The sequence below is a fragment of the Seriola aureovittata genome, chromosome 13, assembly GCF_021018895.1.
Source record: "Seriola aureovittata isolate HTS-2021-v1 ecotype China chromosome 13, ASM2101889v1, whole genome shotgun sequence".
Classification (NCBI taxonomy): domain Eukaryota; kingdom Metazoa; phylum Chordata; class Actinopteri; order Carangiformes; family Carangidae; genus Seriola; species Seriola aureovittata.
In genome coordinates this window covers 8,267,970-8,295,099 of record NC_079376.1, presented here as the reverse complement: position 1 = coordinate 8,295,099, position 27,130 = coordinate 8,267,970, and the positions used below count along the sequence as shown (strand labels likewise).

The 27,130-nt window shown below is 40.2% G+C and overlaps 1 protein-coding gene across 1 annotated transcript in view; it reads right to left on the bottom strand.

The window, feature by feature from the left end:
* Window positions 1-26,410, bottom strand: part of slc25a21 (solute carrier family 25 member 21) — an 87,264-nt gene extending 60,854 nt beyond the window's left edge. The window contains exons 1-2 of the mRNA XM_056394380.1: window positions 26,135-26,410; window positions 25,908-25,995 (exon numbers count right to left, since the gene is read on the bottom strand). Coding sequence (XP_056250355.1) covers window positions 25,908-25,977 — 70 coding nt within the window. The 5' untranslated portion in view covers window positions 25,978-25,995; window positions 26,135-26,410. The remainder of the gene's footprint in view (window positions 1-25,907; window positions 25,996-26,134) is intronic.
* Between the last annotated feature and the right edge of the window lie 720 nt (window positions 26,411-27,130).

The window sequence follows — 27,130 nt, the reverse complement described above, 5'->3', positions numbered from 1 at the left end:
CAGTATGACCTCTGGATAAGATCAAGCAAATGGGAATGCTTACCATCCCATTTTAGTGGCTACAGGTCTGACTTACTTAGACGTTACTAGAATGAGATATTAGATTTTTTTTCAGAAATACGTTAAAAGTGGATCTGATTCATGTTCCACTTTCCACGTACTGGAACAGTTTTTAGTACTTGAATCAACTAGAGGTCTTACTGTTGGATTCTGGAGCCTTGTGTTATAGGTAAAGTCTTTAAAGAGTCAGATAACCCCAATATAAAAAGGACAAAAACATTTTTCTTATCCCTTGTGGTATCTACCGTCACACACTTATTACATCTATATCCCCTGTGCATTGCACCTTCATAAAACTGGGGGATTCACAAGAGACAGACTTGTCAATGGTCAAAATTGAAGCAGCAGAGGTTGAAATCTAACCTTTAGTCCCTGTATGGTTCAAGCTCCAAAACCACTAAATCCTACATTTCCAATAATGCAACTAATGCTTTCTGTCATAAATTTGTAGTCTACACAGCCCAAGCTGAGATAACCCTGATGACATAACTACAACAGCATCTGGGTCAGCATCTGTGACTACAGCAAGACGCATCAAACAAAAGCTGTTTTGTTTAAATTGATGGAGGTGGCCCTTTAATGTCATCTTCAATGCTGTCAACGCCAAAAACAAAATCCCATTAATCTCCATTGTATCAAGGCTGAGATGGATGAACATCTCAAAACCAGGCAAATACAAATAAAACTCCCCACAGTAAATGGCTAGATACCACCTGGTACAAGGGAGAATTGTTTGGCCCTTTAAGTTAATGAGACGCAAGCACCACATTTCATCAGGTTGAAAAGGACAACAGCAAAGGCCTTCTACATCTGCATGTTGGAAAAAAAGTTGGACACAGGGCTTGTGGAGGGCAGGAAGATGGACAGCCTCCCTGTCTGGCTGGCTGGGTGAGGCATCTCACTGCTGGGGGAGGAATGCTGTACGTTTCCCCTCCCAGGGGAGTTGAGACCAGGATGGCCGGTTGTTGTTCTACAATCCCCTGAGAGTCTTCTCACTGTCTATCACAGCATCAAAACGACTGGAATCACTGAAAAACATTCAAATAATGACATCACATGTGTTTTCTTGTGTGGAGGTGCTCCCGCCCATGCCGCCCAGTAAGACATCCATGTTTGAGTGTGTGCATGTCTGCTTGTGCACATCTTCGCTCTCCCACACACGCCTCCAATACAGACTTCCCACAGAGGTCTTGTGCTTTGACAGGGAAGGTGAAGGGAGGGGAGGCGGTCAGGTTTTTTTTCTGGCTGTGGAAAATGGAGGCAAGTTTTATGACCCATGTTCCCTGTCCTCCTGTAAAAATCACACCAGCCATTTTCCAGCATTGCAGCATCATCGGCTGCGCAGCCAATGAAAACAATGGAGCGTGTGGAGAAGAAACAAGGCAAACAAAGAAAAAAAAAAAAAGGCCTCTTGGACGGAAATACCTGCAGGTCTACTTTATACATATACATCATCCTTTCCCTTCCCATCTGACTCTGAGGTAGACCCCTTACCTACTCACACACATGTAGAAATCTTTAAGACTCAAAGCCTCAGAGAAGTTCTCATGGGTTTTCTGTGGCAATCCAACCTGGCAATCTTCCAGAGCTCTCTGCAGGCACTATGTTTTGTGGAGGGGGGTCTTTTGGGTCAAGCCCAACAAAGATGCATCACTGAATGGACCCACCACGCGTGGGTGGGTAACTGGGCACAGTTTTGTAAATCCATATTACGAAAGGAAAGCTGCCAGGCTACTCTGCCTTCGCCCTAATTGTGATTGTCATACACTCTATTGAATTATGCGATGAGAGGGGGAATGCATGTCTCTACTAAGCCTTGAAGATGAGAGAGCAGGAAACGGCAAAGTGGCTGTCTTGTGAGGTCCTGTCTGTAGAGGTCAGATGAAGACATGCATTGTGTGTACGATTCACATGCCATATTGTATTAGTGTACAACAAGGGCTGAGAGGAGGCAGATTGGCTTGGAACACTACAGGAGAGGGACAAGGCATTTGTATCCTCCTCTGCTTGTAATACATGGTAACAAGGGTGATTTGCACAGCTAAATCAAAACCAAGTGATGGTGACATTGAAGTCTAATACATCTTAGATGATGAAGCGCTTCGGTGTGTTTCGCAATCGAAGCCCACTGCAATCCATTTGCTTCTCAGGAGACTTAGTCACTTGAGGTAACATGAAGAGTTAGTTAACCTGTGAGAGCATGCTTGAACCGTAATGCGCTGCAGATGTAGCCATCTTAGAAGTCACACGTTTTATTGAAAGCTTGCTGCACTGCTGCTTCATTGCTTCTCTACCCCCTTAAAGGAAAAGTTTAGAGAATGAGAATTGTATCTGTTTATCCGAGGATGTAAGAAACGATGTTGCAGCCACTTTGATCAAGACACACACGTTTTGCGTTACGACAACATGACTGCTTGGTTATTTGAGAACATTTAAGAAAGAACAGGCTGCAACCACCGCTAAGGCAGCACTAATGCAGGATAGGTGCAAGATGGATGCATGATAGGGGACTTGTGTGAAGGCCTCCAGTGAACATGCCTGCCAGGCAGCCACATTACTCATGTAGTTGGAAGGTCTATTATAAAATTGGATACGCATTACAGAGAGCTAATGTGGGCTCCTGGCAGTCCTGCACACTGCCTGCGGTGAGGCTATCTAACACAGTCAGTGGGATTTATCTGCTGTTATGATCAGACCCACAGCAGACCTGCCTAAACACAACTTATCTCCCCCCTGCATCCCAGGTCACATTCAGCCCAGGGAAAAGTTTTGAGAGAAAGCTCAAGATGTGCGAACAAGTCACAATCAGATGATTCAACCTGAACTCTTATGAGAAAGCAGAATCTAGACCTGACAAGCACCTATTATTCATCATCAAATCCCTTCCCCCTTCGAGGCTCCTCCTCATCCCTTTCCCTCGCTCTGAACCCCCCCTCCCTCCCTGCCTGCCTGGCTCCATTGCTCCAGGAGATCCTATCATTTCTCCCGCAGACTAGATTTCTTGGGTGACTTCAAAGCTTGTTCACTAAGTGTTTAGAAGAATGCAATGGAAACAGGAAAATAATGTTCTGATTTCTGTAAACTTTTTAACATCTGCTTTTGCTTAGTGTTGGTGCAGTGTGAAGCAGGGGCTCCATACTGTGTACAGTTTGGGACATTTTTTCCCACAGTTTAAACGGCATCTCACACACTGTTCAAGATGGGAAGGGTAAAAAAAAAAAAAAAAAAAAAAAAAAAAAAGTGTCTCAAGCCTAAGGAATATATTCCTAATGGTAAGAAAAATGACATTAATGATGCTTTGGTACGAGCACGAGCTTGTTTAAAATACATGGCAGTTTAATTCATTCCCCTTTCTCAGCCATGTCACAGACCATTTGAAAAGCAGGAAGAAAGAAGAAAGGTAATAGTTTAACCCTCTAAGACCTAATTTCCATCTCTGTTTGTATAACCTTCATCTTCTGAGAATTCAGAGGATGCAATGAGTATATTTCCACTGAGAGGGAAAGGAACCAGGCGAGGCTTTGCTAGTGTCCCAAAAGGCCTGTGAGTAATGTTGCTGGCACCGTACAAGCATACACACAGACTAACGCTACCTCCTTGTGTATACACAAGATGACAAGCCGTTTTTAGGGCCAGGCCAGATAACTCCATCACAATCTCCCCATGCTAACAGGGCAGCATGACAAGAGCGCCGTGTATACACACACAGCATCCGACTGGCAGCCTCAGGGCTCCTGTCTCCTTTCCCCTAACTCAATCATGCTCAGGTTTCACTCTCGTCCATCCGAGGCTAACTCGCTTCCTCTCTCTATCCCCTCACACAACCCCCCCATCCTTAAAATCCTTAACCCACATCCCACCCATACAGTATCATTTCCTAGTCTGATATACATGCATGTAAAGAAAAGGTCCAGTGTTGTACAAACAGCTTTTAAGATATTTCATATCCTAAAACTGAAATGATTGAGATGCTAACATTTCAAACCATCGAGATAATCTGAAATGATACATATTAGGGTACATAATATAAGGACAGAGAGCAGCTTATGTAGCCTTCAATAATTCTTTGTATTTGTTCAGACAGTTGAAAATAGAAACGAGATATAGGAGGGTAATTTTTTGGCGGGTTTTAGTCCTAGGCCATCGAGCGCACACGTGTAGCTTCAGAGACAGAAGCCCTAAACATTTAATTCTCCATGAAGACAGTTAAAGGAAAAAATCCTCCCTAAATCATTCTGACACTGCGGAAGAAAAATAAGCATTGGCAATGCACCTTGCACTTCTCCATTTCATTGTTTGGTTGTATATTTTCCATATTCCAGTGAAAGTGCCAAAGTATCAGAAACATAAAGTCATGCTGAGCTATTTCCAGTGCAGCAATAAAAGCATCTGCCAAGTTGGCAAGGAAACGTTTCAGCTATTAAAAAGTTCAAATGTCAGATTTTGGTATCAGTCTCTCAGAAATAAAGAGCTAGAGCGTCTTTTTAAGATGCCTCATTTTGCGCTGACATTTAACAATCTGACAGGAAAAAATCTATCACAGAGGAGGAGGAGATCGTTTCTCCACTGACAGCAGCCTCAATAAACCACAATGCATTGCAGACACAAGAGATAACAACTTGTCTTCTTAACAAGCCAAGAAAACAGACTCTCTGACTTGACAGTTTTTGGCATCCTTACACACAGAAGCCTTCCTCACAGTGAACGGTGCTTTCATCAGGTGGGTTGGCCTTATTATGGCTTATGTTCATGACGACTGAGATTTCTGCTTTGTTGATTTAAACACTTTTTTAAAATTCTCATTCATTTATACTTAACTTTAAATGGTTACCATCTTGCTTTTTCATTGTATCGCTGTCTCTAATACAAAATATTATAAACATCTGACTGAACTTGAAGCTTAATGCAACAGGTTTAGGGTCGTGTCAAAAGGCATCGTCAAAGATCCAGGTAAATTACTTAAAACTTAAAAAAGGACCATTCCTGTGTTTTTGCAGTAGTCATCATGTTCACGCTGTTTCATAACCGACACCTTTCCAAATCACAAAATAAATAATTCAATTTACAACTAGAATTACGGCCTCGCAGCTGTACGCCTCCACAACTCAGACTAGTTTCTGATTACATCCCTGTTTATCCAGAATCATATAAAATATTAACCATTTGTGGGAAATGTTGTCATAATTGCTGTCTGCAGTCTTGAGTAATGGCTAAAAAGTGTTTTGTGAGGTCACACTGACCTTGACCTTTGACCACCAAAATCAGTTCGTCCTTGAGTCCAAGTCAACGTTTGTAGCAAAGGTGAATTCCCCTCAAGGCATTGTGGAGATATTGCATTAACAAGGCCAGTACTTTGTTTTGTGAGATCCTAAGCATCTTTCAAATATCTGAAAGTTGAATGTTGGTGATGAATTAAATGAAAAGTAAAATCTACTTTGCTTTCAAATAGCATTAGTGCAGATAAATGTATATCATTTGTGGTAAATGGGTGGCACAGTGGTCCAGTAATTAGCACCGTTGCTAGCAACAGCTCATTTTTCCTCCCCTAGTTCAAAAACATAGGGGGTCAGGTGAACTCTCATGGATGTTTTGGTCTGGGTAAATCATGTGAACCAACACAAGGTGTTGTCTGGCTCATACTCAAATGCATACCGACATCTCAGCAGGATAAACAATAACGAGTGGATGTATTTAAATATGCACAAACACTGATATACTGTGTTCAACAAGACATACAGTGATACAGGATAAGGAAAAGTGGTGCATGCAACATTTCAGTAATCCTTTCCTTATACACCAAACCACTGGAGGTACTCAGAGGTTAACTCAAGCTGAACTAGGCCACAAGTGGGGGGCGGCAAATCCTTGTCAAGCCTGTGTGCCTGTGTGAGGTTGAACATGTGCTGGGTCCACCCTGTTCGACCCTGCTCTGTTCTCTGTTAGCTTGGACTTCACACGTTTACATGTAGAAACTGTGACAATGCCATTTTGTTTACAGCATTGTTGTACTGCACATGTTTAAGGGATAATTACTTACAGATGCAGTGTTAGGTTTGTTTCTAGGATGAAGGACTAACAGGGTGACGATGTTAAACACTGGACATGTTTAGAGGGTCATGTATGTTGTTGCAACATGCCAGGCACTGAACTGGTCTTAACTAAGCAATGATGTTTGGTCCAATATGAAATATGCACATGTGTTCGCTTGGCTGTACAGCAGGAATAATGCTCTCCTTCCTGAAGTGGTGAGTTATTCACCTGCGTGTGTGAAGGGGACAGCATTTTGATTTCACATTAAAATGTAATTAACAATAAAAAAGGGGTTGGTCCATCAATTTCACACCTCAGGACCTGTTTGCTCATGAAGAGTACTACACAGCTGCTGAAAACAGTTGTATAATGTCTTCTGTGGCACTGAAGGAAGGTTTTAAAGCCAGAAAAAATAACCCTGGTGATATCATCAGTGATGTTTCAGCTTGGGTTTAGAGACTACAAATTACACTGACAGCGTGGCTAGGAAAAATGAGAGCATTTACTGGATAGAGATGGTCTAATGCCACATTCATATCATATTAGATTTATCGTAATTATCAAGTTTCCAACAATATCATTCACATCAATATCCAAGTCATAATTGCAAATGGGAAACATTTCTAATATATTTGACTCGGCACTTTCTAATAGGGAAGTCCCTGAAAAATAAGCAAATGTGGAGGCCTCAAATCAGTCAAAAACAGTTCATTAACACATACATACAACTGGTTTGATGACATGAATGCTCAGCAGTAAGGCAAGATGTTAATTTTTAATTTTATTTTTCCCATCTCTACAATCCATCCAATAATGACCTGAACGCTTGTGAGTCTCTGAACTTTATGAAAGTGAAATACTAAATCACTGGAATGATTCTTTTTAACGTTTATCTAATGTATTTCTGTTTCAAGAATGAATCAGTGATCAATCAAATCTGGCTTTATCAATCAGCATAATTCTGAGGCAAAAACCATTGGCATTAACGATCCCGAGGGATGTTCAGATTTTATATCTTATTACTGTTAAGGTTTATCAATATTGGCAGAATTTTCCTTGAATTATAGTAACATTGAGTGAAAGCTCAAAGTGAAAGCTGTAGTATAAGCAAGAGTAGAGTGAACATGACATGGTTTTTAAAGGAGAGCACATGCTGTGACACTTTCCCTAATGGCCATCTTTTGCAGTTGACCATGTCCATCAGGCTGAAGGGGAGGAGTTTAAGAGCTACTAATCTTCCCTGGTCAAGAATGGCTGGGTAAACATTCATTTCATGGCCAGTTGGACTAAGGTTGTGTCTGCTCTAATTTGCCTTTAGAAAAAAAAAAAAAAAAGCGGCATCTTCCTTGACTAGTGACCAGCTCTCCTTCTGTCACCCATGGTGCCTCTCCGCAATCCTCTCCATCCAGGTCCAGTCATTTGTTTCCTGTCCGAGACGCCCACTACCATGATGAATGGGCCAAAGCTCCATTCAATTACGCCCAAAGTGCGAAGACGCAGGAACAATGGAAACTGGCCTCAGCAGTGCGGTGCAGACCCTCAGCATTCTTCGCAACAATTTAGTCTAATTAGCATCAACTCCTGCCCCATCCATCATACTCCTCAAGAAACATAAACAAACTGTCAGCTCTAGCGTAACAAACAGATCGCCCAGCTACTTAGCACAAATTATTCTTACATGAAACGCAGCTTCTCAGGCAACCTTCCCCCCCTTCAGGCCATCTGGGGGAATGGAGAGCTATTAAAATTGAAGACATATGTTTCAGTCAAGTTCAACTCCCCAGAGTGCCACAGTGGGCACAGTGACAGTTTCCTCTGCTGGTTCGGCTCCGACGGGCCGGGGCAGCAGGACTGACTGAACGGGGTGTGGTGACAGGATCAGTGTGTTTAAGGGTGTGTATGTATGTATGTCATACTTGTGTGTGTTTGTTTACAGTATGTTCGCATAAGCAGTATATGCCTGCATATAGACATTACAATTTTTTGATGATTTTACCGGATGATCTCTGTACAAAACAGATAGACTGTACTGTATAAATCAATCACCATGTAACATTATACATCTACATTATACATTATCATTCAACAGTAATCCGTTGCGACAAAAAAACAAATAGCTATGCCTCAAAATGAATCAAATCATCAATAAACTTCAGTGAGCAAAATGTTTTGACCTGCAACAATTGGGCAATCAACTTTTTTGATAATCAATAATCATTTAGACCATTTTTAAAGAAAAAAAGATAAAGTTATACCTGATGGTTCCAAATGTCAGAATCTATATTCATCATAAAAGTACAGTATTGAACATCTTTGGGTTTTAAACTGCTGGTTGGACAAAACAAGATAAAACTTTATAAAACTGTAATGAGTATTTTGACTATTTCAAAAAACCAAGTGATTAACTGATTAAGAAATTTTAATTTTTTGTTTCAGCTGTAACTGAATTTTTCCTGAGATAAGAGATTCTGATTCTTTTAATTTAGCAACAGAAGCAAAGTGCTTCTTCTGTCTCTATTAGACACAGCTATAGTACATCCCTATGTCATGCAAGTCATCACCTACTTTCATGCCTAAAAATCAAGTCAGGTTACATGAAAGTTTTATATATATATATGTTAGTAACGGATGCTTTGAAAAATGTCCCTCAGAGAGTGCTTTTTCAGTATGCCTTTTAAATGCCACATACAATGAATGCTCAGAATTTTCCAGACTTCAGCCAGAACAATCACTATGAAGGGGTTACAGTAATAATGTTAATATAAATTGCCTGGCATCCTACGTAGGCACAGACTACACAAACGAGTAGTTTAAACAATCAACACTTAACAAAACCAAACACTTTTTGATCACATTTCAGGCTTTGTGTATGATTGTGTTTTAAGAGCCCGTTTGACCAACCCAGGAAATGCTGTAACCACAATTTAAAAACATTCTCTCGGTCCAAAAAGCCCATACAAGACATACTGTGGTTGCATTAAAACACAATTAAGCACATTCTTCTTATGCTTATCTTAATGCTTATAATCAGTTATGAGGCCTCTGTGATAAACAAATGTAAATAAATTAGCTCTAATGAATTCAGAATAAAAAATGTCTTGTAATAAAAACAGGGCATTAAAAAAAACCAGAGCCCTGCTGATTGGTGTAAATTAGACTTCGTTATACAGTGAGCTTGTTTTAGAGTGACCATGTGCTGAATTGGAGCTCCACCAACTCTCCACTCCAGAAAACCCCCCTCCTGCTCTACAAGGACCATGCTTAATTTGTCAATTTTCCATTTCCTTCTTGATGTTCTGCAGAGTGTGAAATGCTTCACTAATTATCTAGGAGGTTTGGCAGGAGAGGCTTGTTGTTTTTAGAGAGCTGATGGCAAGCCTCACTCATCCCATCCCAGCAAAGAAGGAACTGTGCAAACTCACAATGACAAATATAGCAGACCCCCCCCCCCCCCCCCCACACACACACACACACACACACACACACACACATTCCACCTCTGTTAACAGCTAAAAACGTTCAACAAAATAACAAAATCGAGCTAAACGAACGTCAGCACCAGCACTCATTTTTCTTTCCTCCTTAGATGTACTTATTCCACAATAAACACACCACAGTGTGGGGGGAAAGTCTCAAACCCAAACCATAGGAGTTGAGAGAGGCTTTGACAGGCAGATTGCAGAGGAGTTGGATGCCTGAGCCAAGGTGAGAGTGGAGGGTTATTCTAATCAAGCTAATTCCCTGCAAACCTCAAAATGATGTCATCCAGTGTTTGCTCATTAGAGATTCTTGTCAAGAGGCCAAGACTAATTCACATTCAGTTGTGAATGCAAATATGAGCCCCCTCTCTCTTTTCTCTCTCCGCATTTCTTTTCACAGGACACATTTATAGATCTACACTAAATAGATGTATGGAAGGGAGGGGATCGGCTCCACTAGAATGACTAATAAATGGATTACATTTGTCATTTAGTCAGCTCAGTGCCTCAGATGAAATACCGTTTGATTCACCTACATGCAGAAACGCCCGTTTCTCCTTTCGCTTTCCCACAAAGCTCAATTTTTCATGTAGGGTTTCTATGCAGAGCTTTCCGCCCCGTTTCTTCCCTGATGGGTATCACTCAGAAGCCGTTAAGCTTCTGAACCGCTCTCTGGCCCGAACTGTCAGTGCTGTGACTCAGCTTGCGGACTGATTCTCAGATCGAATGCACAATTGGATAAGAAAGATGGGCGGACAGTGCCAACGCTGTCTTCTGTTGCCACTCCTAACTCTTTCTACTCATTTTTCATCTTCTGTCCTCTTTTACGAAGTCCTCTCTATGAGCACGGCAGGCACTGCAGTAGCTGGCAAATAAGCTTCATCGTGTACTTACTCCCTATAAATCCACCTTCACATCCTAACAATTCCAACAATGATTTCAGCATCAGGGAGTTCAGGGGAGCAAGTAATAATTATTTTCACAATTTATTAATTTGTCAGTTATTTTCTCTGTAAATCAATTTATTTGTGCATGTCAACTGTCAACAACATGTCAGAAAATTATGAAAAATGGCCGTTACAATTTCCTAAAACCCAAGGTGATGTTTTCAAATTGCTTCTTTAATCTGACCAACAGTCACAGATACTGAATTTTGTATCAACAAAAAAAAAAAAAGAGCGATTTTCAAGATTTGAGAAGCAGGAACAAGTGAGTGTCTATCGAAACAGTTGCTGATAAATTCTATGTTCGTCAACTAATCAATGTATCAACTAATGCTTTCAACTCTGAGTTCACGTCTCCAGCAAATTTGGAAATAATCCTCCTTTGTTATTACACCTGCATTTGTCTATTATCAGCTGAAGTATACAAAGATTTTTATTCTCTCTTTCTGGGATCAGTACTCTATGATTCACAAATTACTAATATTGTTTGTAAGGTAGTTAACACTAATTTATGCCATTTCAAAAACATTATTATCCTTTTCAATTTCAGTGCAGGTTAATTATATGCCAAAATAAAAGTCACAAAGAAAAGTATGAATTCAGAACCATTTTTACATTTTTGGAATCCACTGAAACTAATTTGCTTTTCAGGTTCATATGTCCACATTATGTATCAATATTACATAGTGTTTAGTACACTAATAGTGGCAGTATTATGTGGGTTGTGCAGGTTTATAGGTGCGCACAAATATTTTCAAGCCACCTTAAAACGACTGCAGAAAAATAATATTTGGAGCCTCAACCACCAACAACCTCCCTCCTCCCTGATCTACTACACTGCTTACAGTGTGATGAAGCTGACTAAAGGATTTCATGCACACAAGCATGCCTGGCCGAGTACAGTAAATCACTCCCTCTACTGACGGTGGTGGGAGAGCCGCTGCGTTTCAGGTGCTGTTCATCTGGCAGAAGTTTCAGAGGCTTGCCTCCAGAGAAAGAAAACAAACCCTGATCCGCTTCCCCACGAACGGCTCCCTGCGAGCCAGCCAGCGGCCTCCAGGAGGCTGTCCAGCCACTCCGGCCCCTTGGACCAGGATGTTTGGGTTTGAAAATGACTTTGCTACTCCCTCAGCCCCTTTCTCTAATTGCCCCGAGGGTAATTACCTTGTCTCCTTTCCACTTAAGAAAAACCAAGAGCCACAGTGTTATTGTATCAAGTAGAAAGTAAAGTTTGCTAAAATTAGCAGGAGTAATATTTTTATAATAATTATTTCTGTTGGAATAATAAATGTATTAAAACAGAAGCTCCAAGTAATATAAATATCAATGAACTATTGAAAGTGTCTAATAACTGATCAACTTACATTCTTCCATTTACCCAGCATCTTACAAAATGACTGAAGAACTACAGTTAAATAATAATACAGAAAAGGTTTGACTAACAAAACATTTCCTCAAGTAATCACAATAAAAACATCTGCAAAACCGCAATGGCCTGTGTATGATCACTCAAGACGTTTCCTCTTTGGGGAAAAAAAAAAAAGAAAAAACCATACCATCAATTTTAAGTAAATTTTGAATATGATGGGGGGCCGTAATCGCAGAGGCCTGAGCGTGTCATTCTGCGTTCCTCCGGCTGGGGACTGATAGATTAGTGCAGAGTGCAGATTCTCCCCTGGGTACGATATATCAGGCTGCAACGCTCCAAGTACCATTATGAAACACACCCGAGAGTACCGCAATTCAGGAAAGACCAGAACACCAATGGAGCTCTCAAAAGATTTCTTCTTGTGCGGTACAGGCAAAGGTGGAGGAAAAATTTTGACTGATAATTCCCCTTTAACCGTTACATACCAGGTGCAAACCTGGAAAACACAAACTCAGGCTGGAAAAAGAAACCTCCAACCTCCAAGTCAGAATACAAATAGGGAAAGCAACAAAAAAAATAAAGTTCTCCTGTTCTAATACATATGCACCGGACTCGAGGGAGATTTGTGCCATGTCTTGAAAAGAGACAAACTCAGCTACAGTTATTGTTGGATTCATGTCATCCTTTTGAAGACGTCAACATCAGTGCCTCACTATAGAAACAGCTGGCCGCCTGTGTGTTCCTGCAAAGCTTCTGGGGGATTCTTATCGAGAAAGCATCTGTCAGAGCCTCTGATTACAGAGCTGCTCAGCTGAGTGCTCGCACTGTCAGACTGCTGATAACTTAACCTTCCTCCGTCCCATTTCTCGGCCACTGCTCTCCCCCTGGACCGGCTTCAAACGCAGCAGAGCTGCTGGGCCTGCGCCCTGTGTGGTCTCTGTTCGACTAAACGCATCTCAGTGTGACCTCTTGTTTTAAAACTCACACAGGCCATAGAAAATACCGCCTGTGTCATATCTGAGTCATGATTTGGACCTTGGTGCGCAGTAAAACAATTTCAAGAATCAGTGTGCTGAATGAAAGCTTGGAGGCCTTTCAGAATAAATGTGGACAGCGTCTGCTGTGTAAGTCATTTGTGCTGATAATATTAACATTTCCAATGATACCTCTGGCAAACTAAACACAGATGTGAGGGGATTATCTCATATTTTGAGAGCTGAATGTCGCGCCTAAGTGAAATCATTTGTGCATACATGTGAAAGGATCAGCAAAGTTATCCATCTTCGTATTACCTTAAAATCCATCAACTTCACTGTACTTCACTGTTGAAAGTACCGATGGGAACAGTACAAACTTAACTCAATACATTACTGAGGTGGATTAACCAAATGCAATATAGCTCACTTCTGCCCTCTAGTCACTCTGCCTGAGTCATCGTATTCATGAAATATTTGGATCAGATTCTGCTCTCAAGGCAAAACATTTTAATCCTCATTAAATAGCTGTGCAGCAAATTAATGCCAAATTTTAAAAAGCTTGACTTTCTTTTCTCCTCATATCTTTTACCCTTTTTTCTCCAATCAGAAATCAAAACCAGATAATTTAGAACATACTGCAGGAGCAGGATGTTCATCCTTAGGGCTGCAGCTTCCCCAACTGATGAACATTAACACAATAACACACTGCTCTTTACTACAGCCTGGCAGCTCCTTTACATCTCCATCGCTTGGTCTAATTTCAAACAAACTAAAGAGAACTGGTGCATACCTCTAACTGTTCTTTATGAGGTCTTTCCAGACTGTGAGATTTGTGTGTGCTTTGATTTCAAAATGATAATGAAATGGTAAACAAATTCCTAACATGACCTTTCATTCAGTTTTGTTTCTCATTATCAAATTTTTCCTCGTCCTGTGCCAGCGTCCCTCTCTTAAGTATGTCATCCTCCAACCACTCAAGATCAGAAATAATACAAAGTGTCTATAAATTTGAGCTTCCCTAATTAAAGCCTTGCCCCGGGACATGCTCGAGCACGGCCACCAGGCACGGGATGTATCCTCTGAAACGACACAAATTGGCCCATGAGCACAACAAATTACATTATGATTACTGTACTGGTCCAAATGCTGTTCATCTTGATAGAGTTAACCCAAAGTGGGCAGGCCTGTCTCCCAACTACAGAGCTAAAAGGGGAGAAAGAATTACAGTTTTTGGCTGGGGCTTACTGTAAAAACCTGTGTTGTAAATTTCCAGCTCATCCAGAGAATCACAGGGCAGACGCACACAATGCACACATCCATACACGCACACACACACAAATACATATACACGGATACAGCTATGTAATTCAGGGTTTTTAGTTTGTCCAGTTTTGTTTTTGTTTTTTTGACAGTACTTATTATGTTTATTTATATTTCAGCGCTTACAGCAGGAGCATGGAGGGTTTGTAATTACCGTATCTGAACTTTTGAATTGTGTATCAGATTCAGTAGAAATAACATGAGGTTTGCCTTGGCCTTGACTTTTTTCAAAGATTTCCTCAAACAAAACAAAAACTATTAAACAAAAGATCAAAAACCGGTGAGCCTGAAAAATCAGCATTAGGAACCCATCCAGCGGTTACTTCTACCACACTGCAGCAGACCCATGTGTCTGACCTGATACCAATAGGGCAGGAAGTTAAATGCCCAATTCAAGGCTTTTAAACACACGTCACTGTTCATGAGGAACAAGGCGGTAGAGGATAAACAGAGGGCATGTTGCAGCTCTTGAGTGGCTAAGCAGAAATTTTGAAACAGTTGATTTTTTGTGATTTAGCAATTCAAATTTATTATTTGCAAAACCCTAAAGGCAGTGAGGTCCTATCAAACATCCAAACACTGAGATTCTGAGTCAGCAGGAAAAGACGGACAATATCCCTCCAGAGGAAAAGCTTGTTCCAACTGTGACTTAATTAGGAGGCTGAAGAAAGAGCTGAACTTAAAAATATACACACCATCGGAAAACATAATCCAGACACATACGAACACACATATACGCACATTTAAATATATCAATTTCCTTGGATGCATGTGCACACATGCACAGACACACACAATTATATCCAATTTCCCGGCATAAATTTCTCACTTGGATGCACGTACACGCAAAAAACAAACAAACAAACACGTGCACTTGACCATTTCGTGGCATGAAAACATAGTCCACACACGCACAAGAAACCATTTCCTTTGCACGAATACATAACCCAGATGCATGCAAAAACACACACATACACACACACACACACTTCTCACAACTGTAAACTTTCATTTTCTTACAGGGTCACTCTTTCTTTGCCCCTTGACTACTTAGTCTGAGTGCTCAATTAAGCATAGGTTGTTTAGCTGATCTCCCTCCCAGTTTTATTATTGTTGCCATGTGCTGTACTGTGCATTCACTTTTTACTTTATGAAACGTCTGAGTGATCACAACGCTTACTTTACATCTGTCCTCTGTCCCAGTTTAGCCTGATTTTTTCGTGCTGAATATTCCCCTCTACACACATAATAATGACTTGTACAAGAGGAATGCTGTGGCGAAAGGTGCAGAAGACCTTTGTTTGCTGTATGAAATCATGCGATGATGCGATGAAATACTTAGTGCCACAATCTAAAATCAGCTCCACTGAGCGTCCTGCAGCGCAGTGTCCTGGTTTTAATAATTGGTACCTCTAAATAGGAGGCAATGATCCAGAGAAAGTGAGCACCAAAAAATGTTGAGCAATCATAATTATCCTCCTGATTCCTCTCTTACCATGGTACTATAATTATTATTATTATTCTAGGAACTTGCATGTATGTCCTGTGTGTGTTGCCGTGCCTGACCATGAGATTAACAACAGGCCATTATGAAAAGCGTGAGCTCTGACTTGACTAAGACAGTTGTAAATCAATGGTGTATATATGTGATACATATGATACTTAATACGACGAAGCATCATCATATTACTGCTCATGACTGGTTATGTTCATCCAGTTGAAATGCCCACATCGCTCCTCTACATCAATTTCAAATAAACCATTCATTAACTTGAGCATATTCATAACTTTCCATTTACAAAATTAACAATACATTAGCGTGATTAGGCCAATATGTTATCACTGGGAGCCTGAAATTATGTAACCTTGCATCATCATGCTCTTGTCATGGCTCATTTTGTGACATCATTACACCAAATCATCTCATATATCCCAACTGCAACCACCATGAGGAGTTGTCCCCAGTTAGCAGTTCATATTTTTAATGTAAATCCATATGACAGTATTACAGTAAGCTATATGTGTTGGGGCACCACATTGTTTATAGCTACTGTTTGCCTTGTGGAAAAACTAATATTTAACTATTACTATTAACTTGGCCCAATTATTATCAATTAAAATCAAAGGTTTATTGAACATTTGTAAGCCTATTAGCTTTTTAATGATATTAAGGGTAATAATGGATGCAATAATGTAATATTATATGCAATCATGTCATTAATGATGCAGTTGTGTGGCACCTAAAACCAATAACCCGCTGGACTCGGTCCCTGACTAACAACAGCTGACTCAGAAGTCACTGCAGTGCACGCGGCCTCCCTCTCTCTCTTTCTCTCTTTCTCTCACTCTCTACTGACCGTGCGCGTGCGAGCTCCAGCTAGTACAATCCCGTAATTGCGCGTTGAGTCTTGGCTGGACTCACTTCAGTCTCCCTCCCCGAGGCTCGGCCTCCTCCGGTCCCTCAAACTCTGCCAGTGAACCGTTTTCATAAATCATGTCATTAAGATAACGTCTGCAGCGCGGCTGGAGCTCATACATCACATCACATCACATCACAGGCCCTCACTAAACTGGGACACCCGTTTTCATTTCGGTCCAGACTGTGTGCGTCGACGCAGCTGATGCACTGGTGCTGTTACAGCCTGTAGCCTCACAGCTCACAGCGAAGATGATCGTCTGAAAACTGTCATAAGGCTGCAAGCGGCCTCACCTGCACACGCAGCTGAAACGTTCATCATGCGTTTTTGATTCTGCTGCTGGCATTACATAATAGATAAACCTACGAGGCATGCAGCCTGCTGTAATGGTTTTGTATTTATTTATATAAACAAAAATATGTTTAGATTTTTTTTTTTTTTTTATATATAAATGTAATTCCGAAATATTTGTGGAACTTAAACAGAAACGCTGCTCTTCAGACTCTTCTGATTTAACAGAAAGCCATTAGGAACTGCTTGTTTGACTTTATCCGACCCGCGTGACTGAGAATCTTCTTCGGCGTACTGCTGATTGTAGCACAGAAAGTCAGCCAAACGGCAAGAGCAGCATCCAAAGTCTTTCACAGCAGAAGCGTGAGCTGAGGTTACTCACGTCTGTTCCTAACGAAAAATCCCCGTAATATTCCCCTGGGGTTGATAATGATGTGTGTGTGCTGCACGTTAGCAGCCACCAACTTAAGGCATTTTTGCCTCTGGATATATTTAGTTCAGGGACTTGTTTGATATTTTTTATAACATTATTTTGTATGTTAAAAATGAACCTAAGGCCCCTTATAATGTAATAAAATATAATTCAATTTCATGACGAATGATTCACACCGTCTCATTCAGTTATGCCTCTGCTTTAAAATATCTTAGCCGCAGAAATTGTGCATTCATTATTTTATCATCACCATTTTAAATATTTTGTACGGTCTATTCTGGGACGGGAGACATTTGTAGTGTATTAATTAGACCACCATTAGACTTAATGCCTGTTCGCATTCAGCTAATTTCCTATGACATTGTGATCATTCACATTTAGAGAGGACGGTAATTAGTTGACGAAGATAATAAATCTTTTGTGTTTATTTAAGTGATGCTTGGTGTGTTTTAGTTTTTCCATATTAAATGAGGGGTTACTTTAATTATACACCCTGCAGCGGGCAATCTATTCATAAAGACACTGCAGAAATTTACTTAAATTAATGTCTGACATCACTTCTATCATGAAATTGATTATCGGTCGTATTTCTAATAATCGATGCCGTTTCTTCTAACGTTTACAAGCATGTCAAAAAAACGCTGCCTCGATGGTAAATCCTGGCCTCATTCTGAGACAGACACGTATAAAAAAGAAGCACCGAGAACAAAAGACAGATGTGTCCGGTTAAGTAGCCATCCTTCACCACTATCATGGCTCATTTTAACCAAGCCATCCACGACCCCCACGCACGGACATGTGTCTGTCAAGGACGGAACAGAAAATGTAAATGGGCGCTATTTAATGCGAGCCAAAGCACACATTAAATATGAGGGACGTGGGCCTCCGCATGCCCTCCAAGACTAAGACCAAAAAAAAGAGAAAAGATGGGAGGTAGAAGGAGCTGATTTAGAGGAACAGGCCAAGAAGCACCCCATCCAGAATCAACATTACTTCAAACATGAGGTCATCTAAACATCTGTCTACAACATGTCCGCCGGGAGTTCAATCAAAGCCCCGCTGAAACGTGCGCAATTGTTTCTGGAAATAAATATTAGGCCTAATTCGCCTGTGATTGGTGCAGCCACTCGGGAATCGCGGAGGGGAAAAAAAACACCCATTGCTAAGTGCAATCTCTGTCAATGGATAACCCCCCTGCACACATGTTCATGCACACACTTTGTTTGACTTTATTTATTTGATTTCTCCTCTCCTCTTTTCTTCCTCTCCTTCATTTAGGCTAAGTGGCTTTATTTGTTCTTTCCCGACTGATTTCAGGTTCACTGTTTAAAACCAATTAAAGCAGGAGAGCTGCGGTGCAGCCTGAGCGAGGCTCTGACAGTCTGGAGGCAGAGCCGCAGTAATCACACGCAGGGCGTCTGTCTCATGTCGTTACAGTCCATTTACTGGAGACGGATCGATTTACTCATGGAGTTTAAAAAAAACATCTAACAAGGAAATAACAAAGGACTTAGAGAAAACATTACAGCGGGGGAAGTGTAACTAGATAGATTGTCATTTTCTGTTCTTAAATTTGGTTCACTGTGTATTCAATCATAATGACAGTATTATTTTAATGACTATTTTCTGCCCCTATGTCCATCATTTAAATTCACCTTACTGTTTGTTTTTGTTGTCTTTTTTTCAAAACAGCACATCGTTACTTGTGAGCCGTCTACTCTGCAGAGCACCCATCCATCACTAATGTCTCCCTGTTTGCTAAAGTTCCAACTGAAATATAACCTCTAAAAAGTTGTAACATCCCTTTACCACGAAAAGAAATACAGTATGCAGCTACTGCCACCTTGTGGACAAAATATGAATGGACGTCAAAATATGAATTTACAGAGCTTCATTCCTTGTGCTACACAAATATGAACTGCTGAATAAAATAAACATCAGTAAATATCAGGACTGCATTTAATGATCACTATGGATCAATGTGCCAATTATTTCCTTGATTAATTTTTTGGGCTAAATCATCAGATAATTTCTTTTGTCTGACCAGCAGTCCAAAACCTAAATATATTCAGTTTACTATCCAATAGACAGTGTTTCCCAACCTTTGTGGCTGATTAGGGCTGCAATTAATGATTCATTTCATTATCAATTAACCTGCAGATTTTTTATTTGATTAAACGATTAATCATTTAGTCTATGAAATGTCAAAAAATAAATGAATAAAAAAAGATGAAAATGACCATCACAACTTCACATAGCCAAAGGTGACGTCTTCAAATGTCTTGTTTGACCAAAAGTCCAAAAATCCCATAATATTTATTTTTACTTTGATAAAGAAACAAAAAAAAACCTTCAAATCTTTCATTTGAGAGGTAGAAATCCACAAATATTTTTTTGCTAATAAAATGACAGAAACAACTAATACATTATTCTATCAATCAACTAATGGTAACAGGTCTCCTTAAAATAGAGCAGTGTAACTGTGACCCCTCATGGCAGGGCTGACAAGTCTATAATTTACAAATTTTGATTTCTAAACTTGTTATATTGTCTCTTCTTAAAATATTCACAAGGACAAGAAAAGATAAAAAATAGTTGACCAAAAAAAAAAAAAAATGAATGCAAATGTGCATAATTATGAGAAACATCTTTTCTTCCTCATCTGTCCCAATTTACATGTAGCAAACACCCAACATTTATCCTGGTGCCTCACTATTACAAAGCTGCAACTAAATAAGAATTAAAAAGGAAATAAAACACTAAACTCAATTATCAACAAAACAAAAAAAAGAATTGTTATGACTTATGATTTCAGCTCTAAAACAAAAAAAATGTCCTCCAATATCACAAAACCAACATGCTGTATTCCAACAGGCACTCAACATACTTCACACACACAATCAGCGTAACAGCAAGAGAAAATGAGTTCCTCACAACCTGTCTGTACAGAGAAGTGCAGCTCCGTCAGAGCACTGACCTGTCAAAGGTAAAACACAGCTGCATGGTGCCGGATTGCACCACAGACCGTCAGACTGTGCTCAGATGACTTTACATTGTAACAATGCAGCTTTCTCACCCTTAACTGGTGTCTATGACCGGGTCGCACATAAATTAACAAATGACACGTCTCTCTCCATCCTCGTTAAAAGTGAATCTAGGTGAGAGGAAAAAAATGCTGTAGAGAGAAGGCGAAGGTGAGGAGAAACACTGAGGTCCATTCTGCTCTGGTATAAAACCTGTGTCCCCTGCACGCTCCCATCAACCCCTGGTGAGGACAGACAGGAGCCCCACAGCCTCTGGATGGGGGCTCAGGACAGCAGGTTGTCAGACCCAGGGGGCTCGTGACGTGTAAACAGACAGGGACAAGCAGCAATGCCAGAGTCCTTGTGACACCCAAGTTCTCATAAAAACATCACCTGAAACAAGTCACAGCCTGAACACTTCAGAATTATTAGAGTGTTAATTAAAACAGCATTTAAAAAAAGGATTAATTGCCAAATTAGAAGTCGTAATTTACTTTCTACTTGCCGGCACATAATTTGCAAGAACAAACACACAATGATACAGCCTTTTGATATCAGAGCTGCAATGATTATTCAATTGATTGATGGACAAAAAATGAATTGGCAATTTTTTTTGTTATATATGAATCGTATTAGTACTTTTTCTTTTCCAACATCACCTACTTCCAGCTTTGCTTTGACAGGATTTGCTGCTTTTATCTGACTGTAAATTCATTTTCGGACTGTTGGTCAGACAAAACAAGCAATTGGAAGATGAAACCTTCATCTTTATGAAACTGAGAGGGAGATTTTGGCCCAATCCTGACATTTAATAACTTAACCAGCGGATCAGTCAACAATGAAAATCGTAAATTGCAATTATATGGTACATAAAATGTCCAGCACATTTCTCTGTTTTACTGAAGCAGCCCATTATCTCTTTTTGTGCTCTGCTTGTGCACAGTCAATAGCACAAGAGCCAGAACACTTTGCTTACTACTGCTGGCAGCCACTGGTACTTGTTCTTAAATAAACCATTGTGAATGTGCAAAGTCAATATTGGACTTTTGGAACGACGGTGCAAACACTTGGCTGTGAAACACCTGGAATATACTGTACGAGCTGAGAGAGTTTTAACATATGAGTTTTTGGAGCTGTAAAAAAAAAAAAATGAGGCAGTTAACTTCGACAGCATGAGAGAGAACTGAGAGGCTCCTTGAATTGTAAATGGATTGCACGTATTAGCACTTTTCTAGTCTTATCAACCACTCAAAGTGCTTTACAATACTCACCACATTCACTCACATATTCATACATTACACCCATACACACACTCAGACACTGATGGAACAGCCATCAGGGGCAGTATCTTGTTCAGTAAGGACCAAGGACCAAGGACACTCCGACACGCAGACTGGAGATCAAACCACCGACCTTCTGATTAGTGGATGACCCGCCTGAGCCACAGCCTCCCCCCTTAGTACTAGGAGTCATATAAATTCCTACTGGCTGTAACATGGATTTGAGGTAGATAATGACAAGTTTAGTTTAGTGAAGCTCTCATTTAAGGAATACAAGACCTCTGCCATCCTCTATCAGTAACCACAGGAACTGCAACATCAATGACATGGTATCTGAATCACCCCTTTAACCAAAGCAGACCACCATCACATTTCCACAATAGAGACAGATAAGAAAGCTACAGAGAGCAGAGAACCAAGGGAAATGTTGCAGAGAGTAATATAAGAAACAGAAGAAATGTTCTGTGCTTCACAGGCAGCACCAGTGGTAGATGGAGGGAAGCATTTAGTCTTTACCACAAACCAAATTGGGAAAGTGATTTCTTATGCATTTGTTGAATCACTGGTATTGATTAAAGTCATTTTTTGTGTCACGGGATATAAAAAGATACTTTATGCCTATTTAGCTGTTTGAATAAGAAATTTAAATATGTAAAAGTACACTACCCCACTAACAATCCTCCAAACAACAACTAACAATTCTCTTAAAAGTAAAGAATATGAAAACAATATATGCCAAAGACAGCAGAACACTATGGACAGAAAGACAAAAACCAGGCTTCAGTCAGAGTTGATCAACTTGGTGAGTTAAGCACAGCAACAACACTGAGAATAAAAACATGAGGAAATGTTTTGTGGCTCTTATTGGTTACAGCTGTTGGCTCGTTCAGCTTGAAAACAAAAACTGACACAATAAATATGTGCTAGTCACAAATACTTTGGGTATATTACAGGAACATCACAAGTGAATTCTGCATGGAGCATTTGAACGCAAATCTGACATTTCACTCCAACAGGACAGTCACCAAGTCATTTCAAGTATTGAATAACTAATGAGACTAAAATTTCACAGTAGTAATTTATAAAAGGGTAAATGGTTACTCATTTGCTACGACAACCCATGCAAAAACTCAAACCAGTGACCTTTCACACCAGCAGACCCTCTGACAACAACAGAGAGATTTCAACTGTCTACTGTAGTTAGTACTGTAGTTGCTGTCTATAAATCACTTATCCTACAATACAAGGGGAATGAAAAGTTACAAGGACACACCTGTATAACCTTATGTTCTCTCACAAGATGAGGAATGTAAAATGATTAACTATGAACCCTGACTTTGGTTTAGTACAGTCTTTCACATACTGTGTGTATAACAAGAGTTTTACATGAAGGAGAATTCACTATTTTTTCATGCAATCAACATCTGTTTACTGTTAGGATATTTTAATAGACTTTTAAGTTAAGGATTTTTTATAGACATATGTGTCGTAACAGATAGGATGATGCAACTATGCAATTTTTTGCAAATTGCAGTTCAGCACATGCCTCCACTTCACTGTGCAGGCATGTTATAACTCTTTCCACGTGTCCATATTTATACAAAGACAAGTCTGTTGTGGGCGAGTCCTGTGATATTGTGACACTTTACTTTGTAACTTTCTTGAAAGTGGGATTTAATGAAGGGCTATGATGAGCTAGGGACAACTAATAAACTGGTAACTGAGTGCAGCATTAAGTAACTTCCAGACACTGCATCTAACACCTGATTCAAAAGAAGTTATATCTTCTGCAAACTTATCATTCATGTTTTCTTAATCTTCAACGCCTGATTAAAGTGATTGCCTCATGTCTACATGACATAAAGTAAACCTACACAGTTTAGACTAAAGGTGGGTTTCCTCTTCCACTACATCTCTGGTTGGGGTTAAGGTGTCAGGAAATTCTACCCGCTATCTCCACCAGCTGTCCTATCTCTCCCTCTCCGTCTGTGTCTCTGTCTTTAACCGTCTGCTTCAGCAAACAGGACCTGGCAAACGTCTCAGTCATATTATGCAACGTTAACTACACTTCAGTCAGTGGGAAAGGGAATGCAGGGGTTTTTTTTTTGTGAAGCTTAAAGTTGTAGAGTACAGCAGCGAGAGGACTGAGTTCTGCTCACTTCCGGGTTAGGCAAAGCCTCTTTTATGAATGGAGCTCAGTCTGTACTGTAGTCTACATCTAAACCAGTGTTGCCAGATTAGATTGACAAAAAAAAAAAACAGAGCGTAGAACCCGCCCACGCTTTGTAAAAGTAGCGCGATCTTTTATTTTTCATGTAAGAGAGCAATCCTGTGTTTTCCGTTTATTTGTGCACATTTGGGGAAATGAAGTAAGACCCGGCAGAGTTCGGTATTTAAAGTTCATATTTCATATCTACCATTAAATGTACTGACAACTATCAATCAATTACTTTGACACTGAAGACAACCTAAAAACGTGATGATTCTCCGGCAAGTTCTGGTATTATAAGCAGTCTGTGTGTTCAAATTGTTTTGAAAGAAGCGTACTGTAAGGGCCTCCTTAGGCTGTGTCACAACTACATCACAGGTGTTTATCTGAATTGGTTAGTTGCACAGGTTCTCTAACAGGTGCACCTGAATGCTTGTCATGGTGCAATAGGTTACTAACATGTGTACCGAGTTGATTGGACAGATGATAACATCATCATCAAAAACATTTCTCAAGTTCACTAAATTGCCATGTGTAATCAATCTGGTAATCTTAAAGACAACAACACAGGTGAAAAGGATTTCCTCATTAGGGAGGCATTTGTAACTTTGGCTATTGCCACAAATCCAACGTTAGCATTAACAGCTGTTTACTTACCAGTCTAGAAGAAACGTTGCGAGTTCAGCATGAAACCTCATTCTTTTACTCGGCAAGAGGTGTCTCCAGCGGGGGTAAACAACGCCAATATCAACTCTTGTCTCATCACATCTTTTCTTCTACTGAAGTTAGCACGCTAACCAGCTAGCCCCGGTGGTCTCCTCACTTTCGATAGCAACTCACTGTAGCGTCCAACCTGCCCTGAGGACGTAGCGCTGCTCAGAGGGCGTTTTATAACATCTTGTCTTGAAAATGCAACGATGGCCGAAGTTCTTGTCAAGCGACGTTCACCACCACCAGCTCCCAGCAAGAAACCATGTTCACACTTACAAATAGACCATTAACGTTCAAACAAATTATTAAACATGGCGCCACAATTCTTCCTCACTCACTGACCGCAGTGCCACACAGCCGCTGTGTGCTCACTTCCGCCACCAGTGGCCGAAAGCTGTGTTGCAACAATGCTAACGTGAAAACGTAGTCCCATTTACATGGCTTTCGGTCATGTCTTATTTTTCTCTGATGTGAATCAGCCCCTCTTATAATTTTTTGTTAACTGTTAACTTGACATACCAAGAAGATTGTCTTCAAATATATTTGTATTACACATTTAGGATGTGGTATAACGGGAGAATGGCAGCATGAATGCGTAGCTGACAGAAATGCTGTGACGCAATAATGCCAACATGAACCAGAATCTCAAAGGACTGTTTCCAACATCTTGTGGAAACCACGCCACTAAGAACTGGATGTCTTGGGTGCAAATTGAGGCACAGTACTAGTATTTAGACAGCTAGACAGCTAGACAGCTAGACAGATAGACAGATAGATAGATAGATAGATAGATAGATAGATAGATAGATAGATAGATAGATAGATAGATAGTTTATTATATAGGTAGGCCTACTTAAAATATGCAGCTACTATTGTCTAAAATGTATCATCAAGTTATGTTACATAATGAAACTTTTTACCCGCCCAGTTGAAGCCATGTGTCAAAATGATAAGTGACATAATATCTTTGCTTTCAAATAAATGACAAAAATAAATCATCCAGACAGAGCAGTGCGCATGCGCAGGCAAAATTCCTGTCCCGGCAGTTGTTTCTGAAGCACACAGCTCCAGCTTGTGAGGGGGAGAGAACTATCTTGGCCACACTTGTATGATCTTTGATCCACAGACTTTCCGCCGAGGACATAATTTAATCGTGTGTCTATTAGCCACGCATGTGCGACTACGGCAAGAAACATTTTGTCCTGTCTGTGGGAAACTCTTTGATGAGGGCGCGACTACATTTTTGTGTATTGGCTAACACGTCGCTGTGTTACGCTCACTTAGCAACATGCAGCTTTGAGAGCTATTGTGTAATCCGAATCAATGGTTTTAAAGTACTGAAGTTAAACAATTGTTGGACTTACCAGCGGATCCACCGGCAATGATCTGATGGGAGGCTTCCCGGAGCATGCTCTGCGGCTTTTTGGCTGTCATTTTTACTGTGTCAGGCTCCTACCAAAGAAAACATGTGAAATACAGCTGTTGCAAGCTCTCAACACTTAGCCGTCTGAGAACAGACTGATAGTAGTTCATATCGTGACATAAGGCAGTGTGACGGTGTGCTTCAGCGCTGGTGAACACCCCAACCAACCTGTCCTTTTCCCGCGGTGTAGTGAGTACAGTCCCTCGGTTAACTTCAGGCTCGTCCCGTCGGGTTCAGTCAGTGTGTCTGCGCCCACGCTGGAGAAAGCGCAGCACTAATATCTCTCCGAGTGCTCCCAGTGCTAGGCTAGGCTAATATGGAATCAATTACCAGCAACAAACTGCTGGATCACATTTACCCTCCCACTGCCTCGCAGCAATGGGGTGTTTGAATACTGTAAATAACAAATAGATAAACTCTGACCCCACCACCCCTCTCCATGGCCAGTGATCAACATAAAGTAAACAGTCACAAAGGTCATGTTATTTCAATAAATGCTGAAGCTAAAAGTGAATAAATTAAAGTTTTACTGTGAATTGACACCAGTGTTGTGACAGCATGTTTTTGATGTTATGCAATACAACTGTCAATTTACATTAAATGCTGCTGCAGTGGTGGAAAGTAACTTAAGTACATTTACCCGATTACTGTAATTAATTAACATTTGAGGTACTTTACTTGAGTATTTTAATTTTATGGTACTTCACACTTCTACTACATTTCAAAGGTAAAGGTTACTGCTCTTTTTACTCCACTACATTTATCTTAAAACTATAGTAACTATTTACTTTACATATTAACTTTGTAGATACAATACGTATGAAGAGTGTTATGCTGGTCAAGGTGACGCTGCTTATGTATTAACGCATCAGTAATAATATTCCAATAATAAGATGTATATAACATTATCAAAGGGGCTTCTCTGCAATGTGTACTTTTACTTTAGATACTTTAATTACATTTAGTTGATAATACATCTGTACTTGTATTTATTTGGAATGCAAAACTTTTTCTTGCAACAGATTATTTTTGCGGAGTGGCATTACTACTTTTACATAAGTAAAAAATATAAGTACTTCCTCCACCTCTGGGCTACTGTACACAAGGGCAGTAGGTCACTAGGTCAGTCCAAATAGGACTGATCAAATAAAAGTACTTACTGTA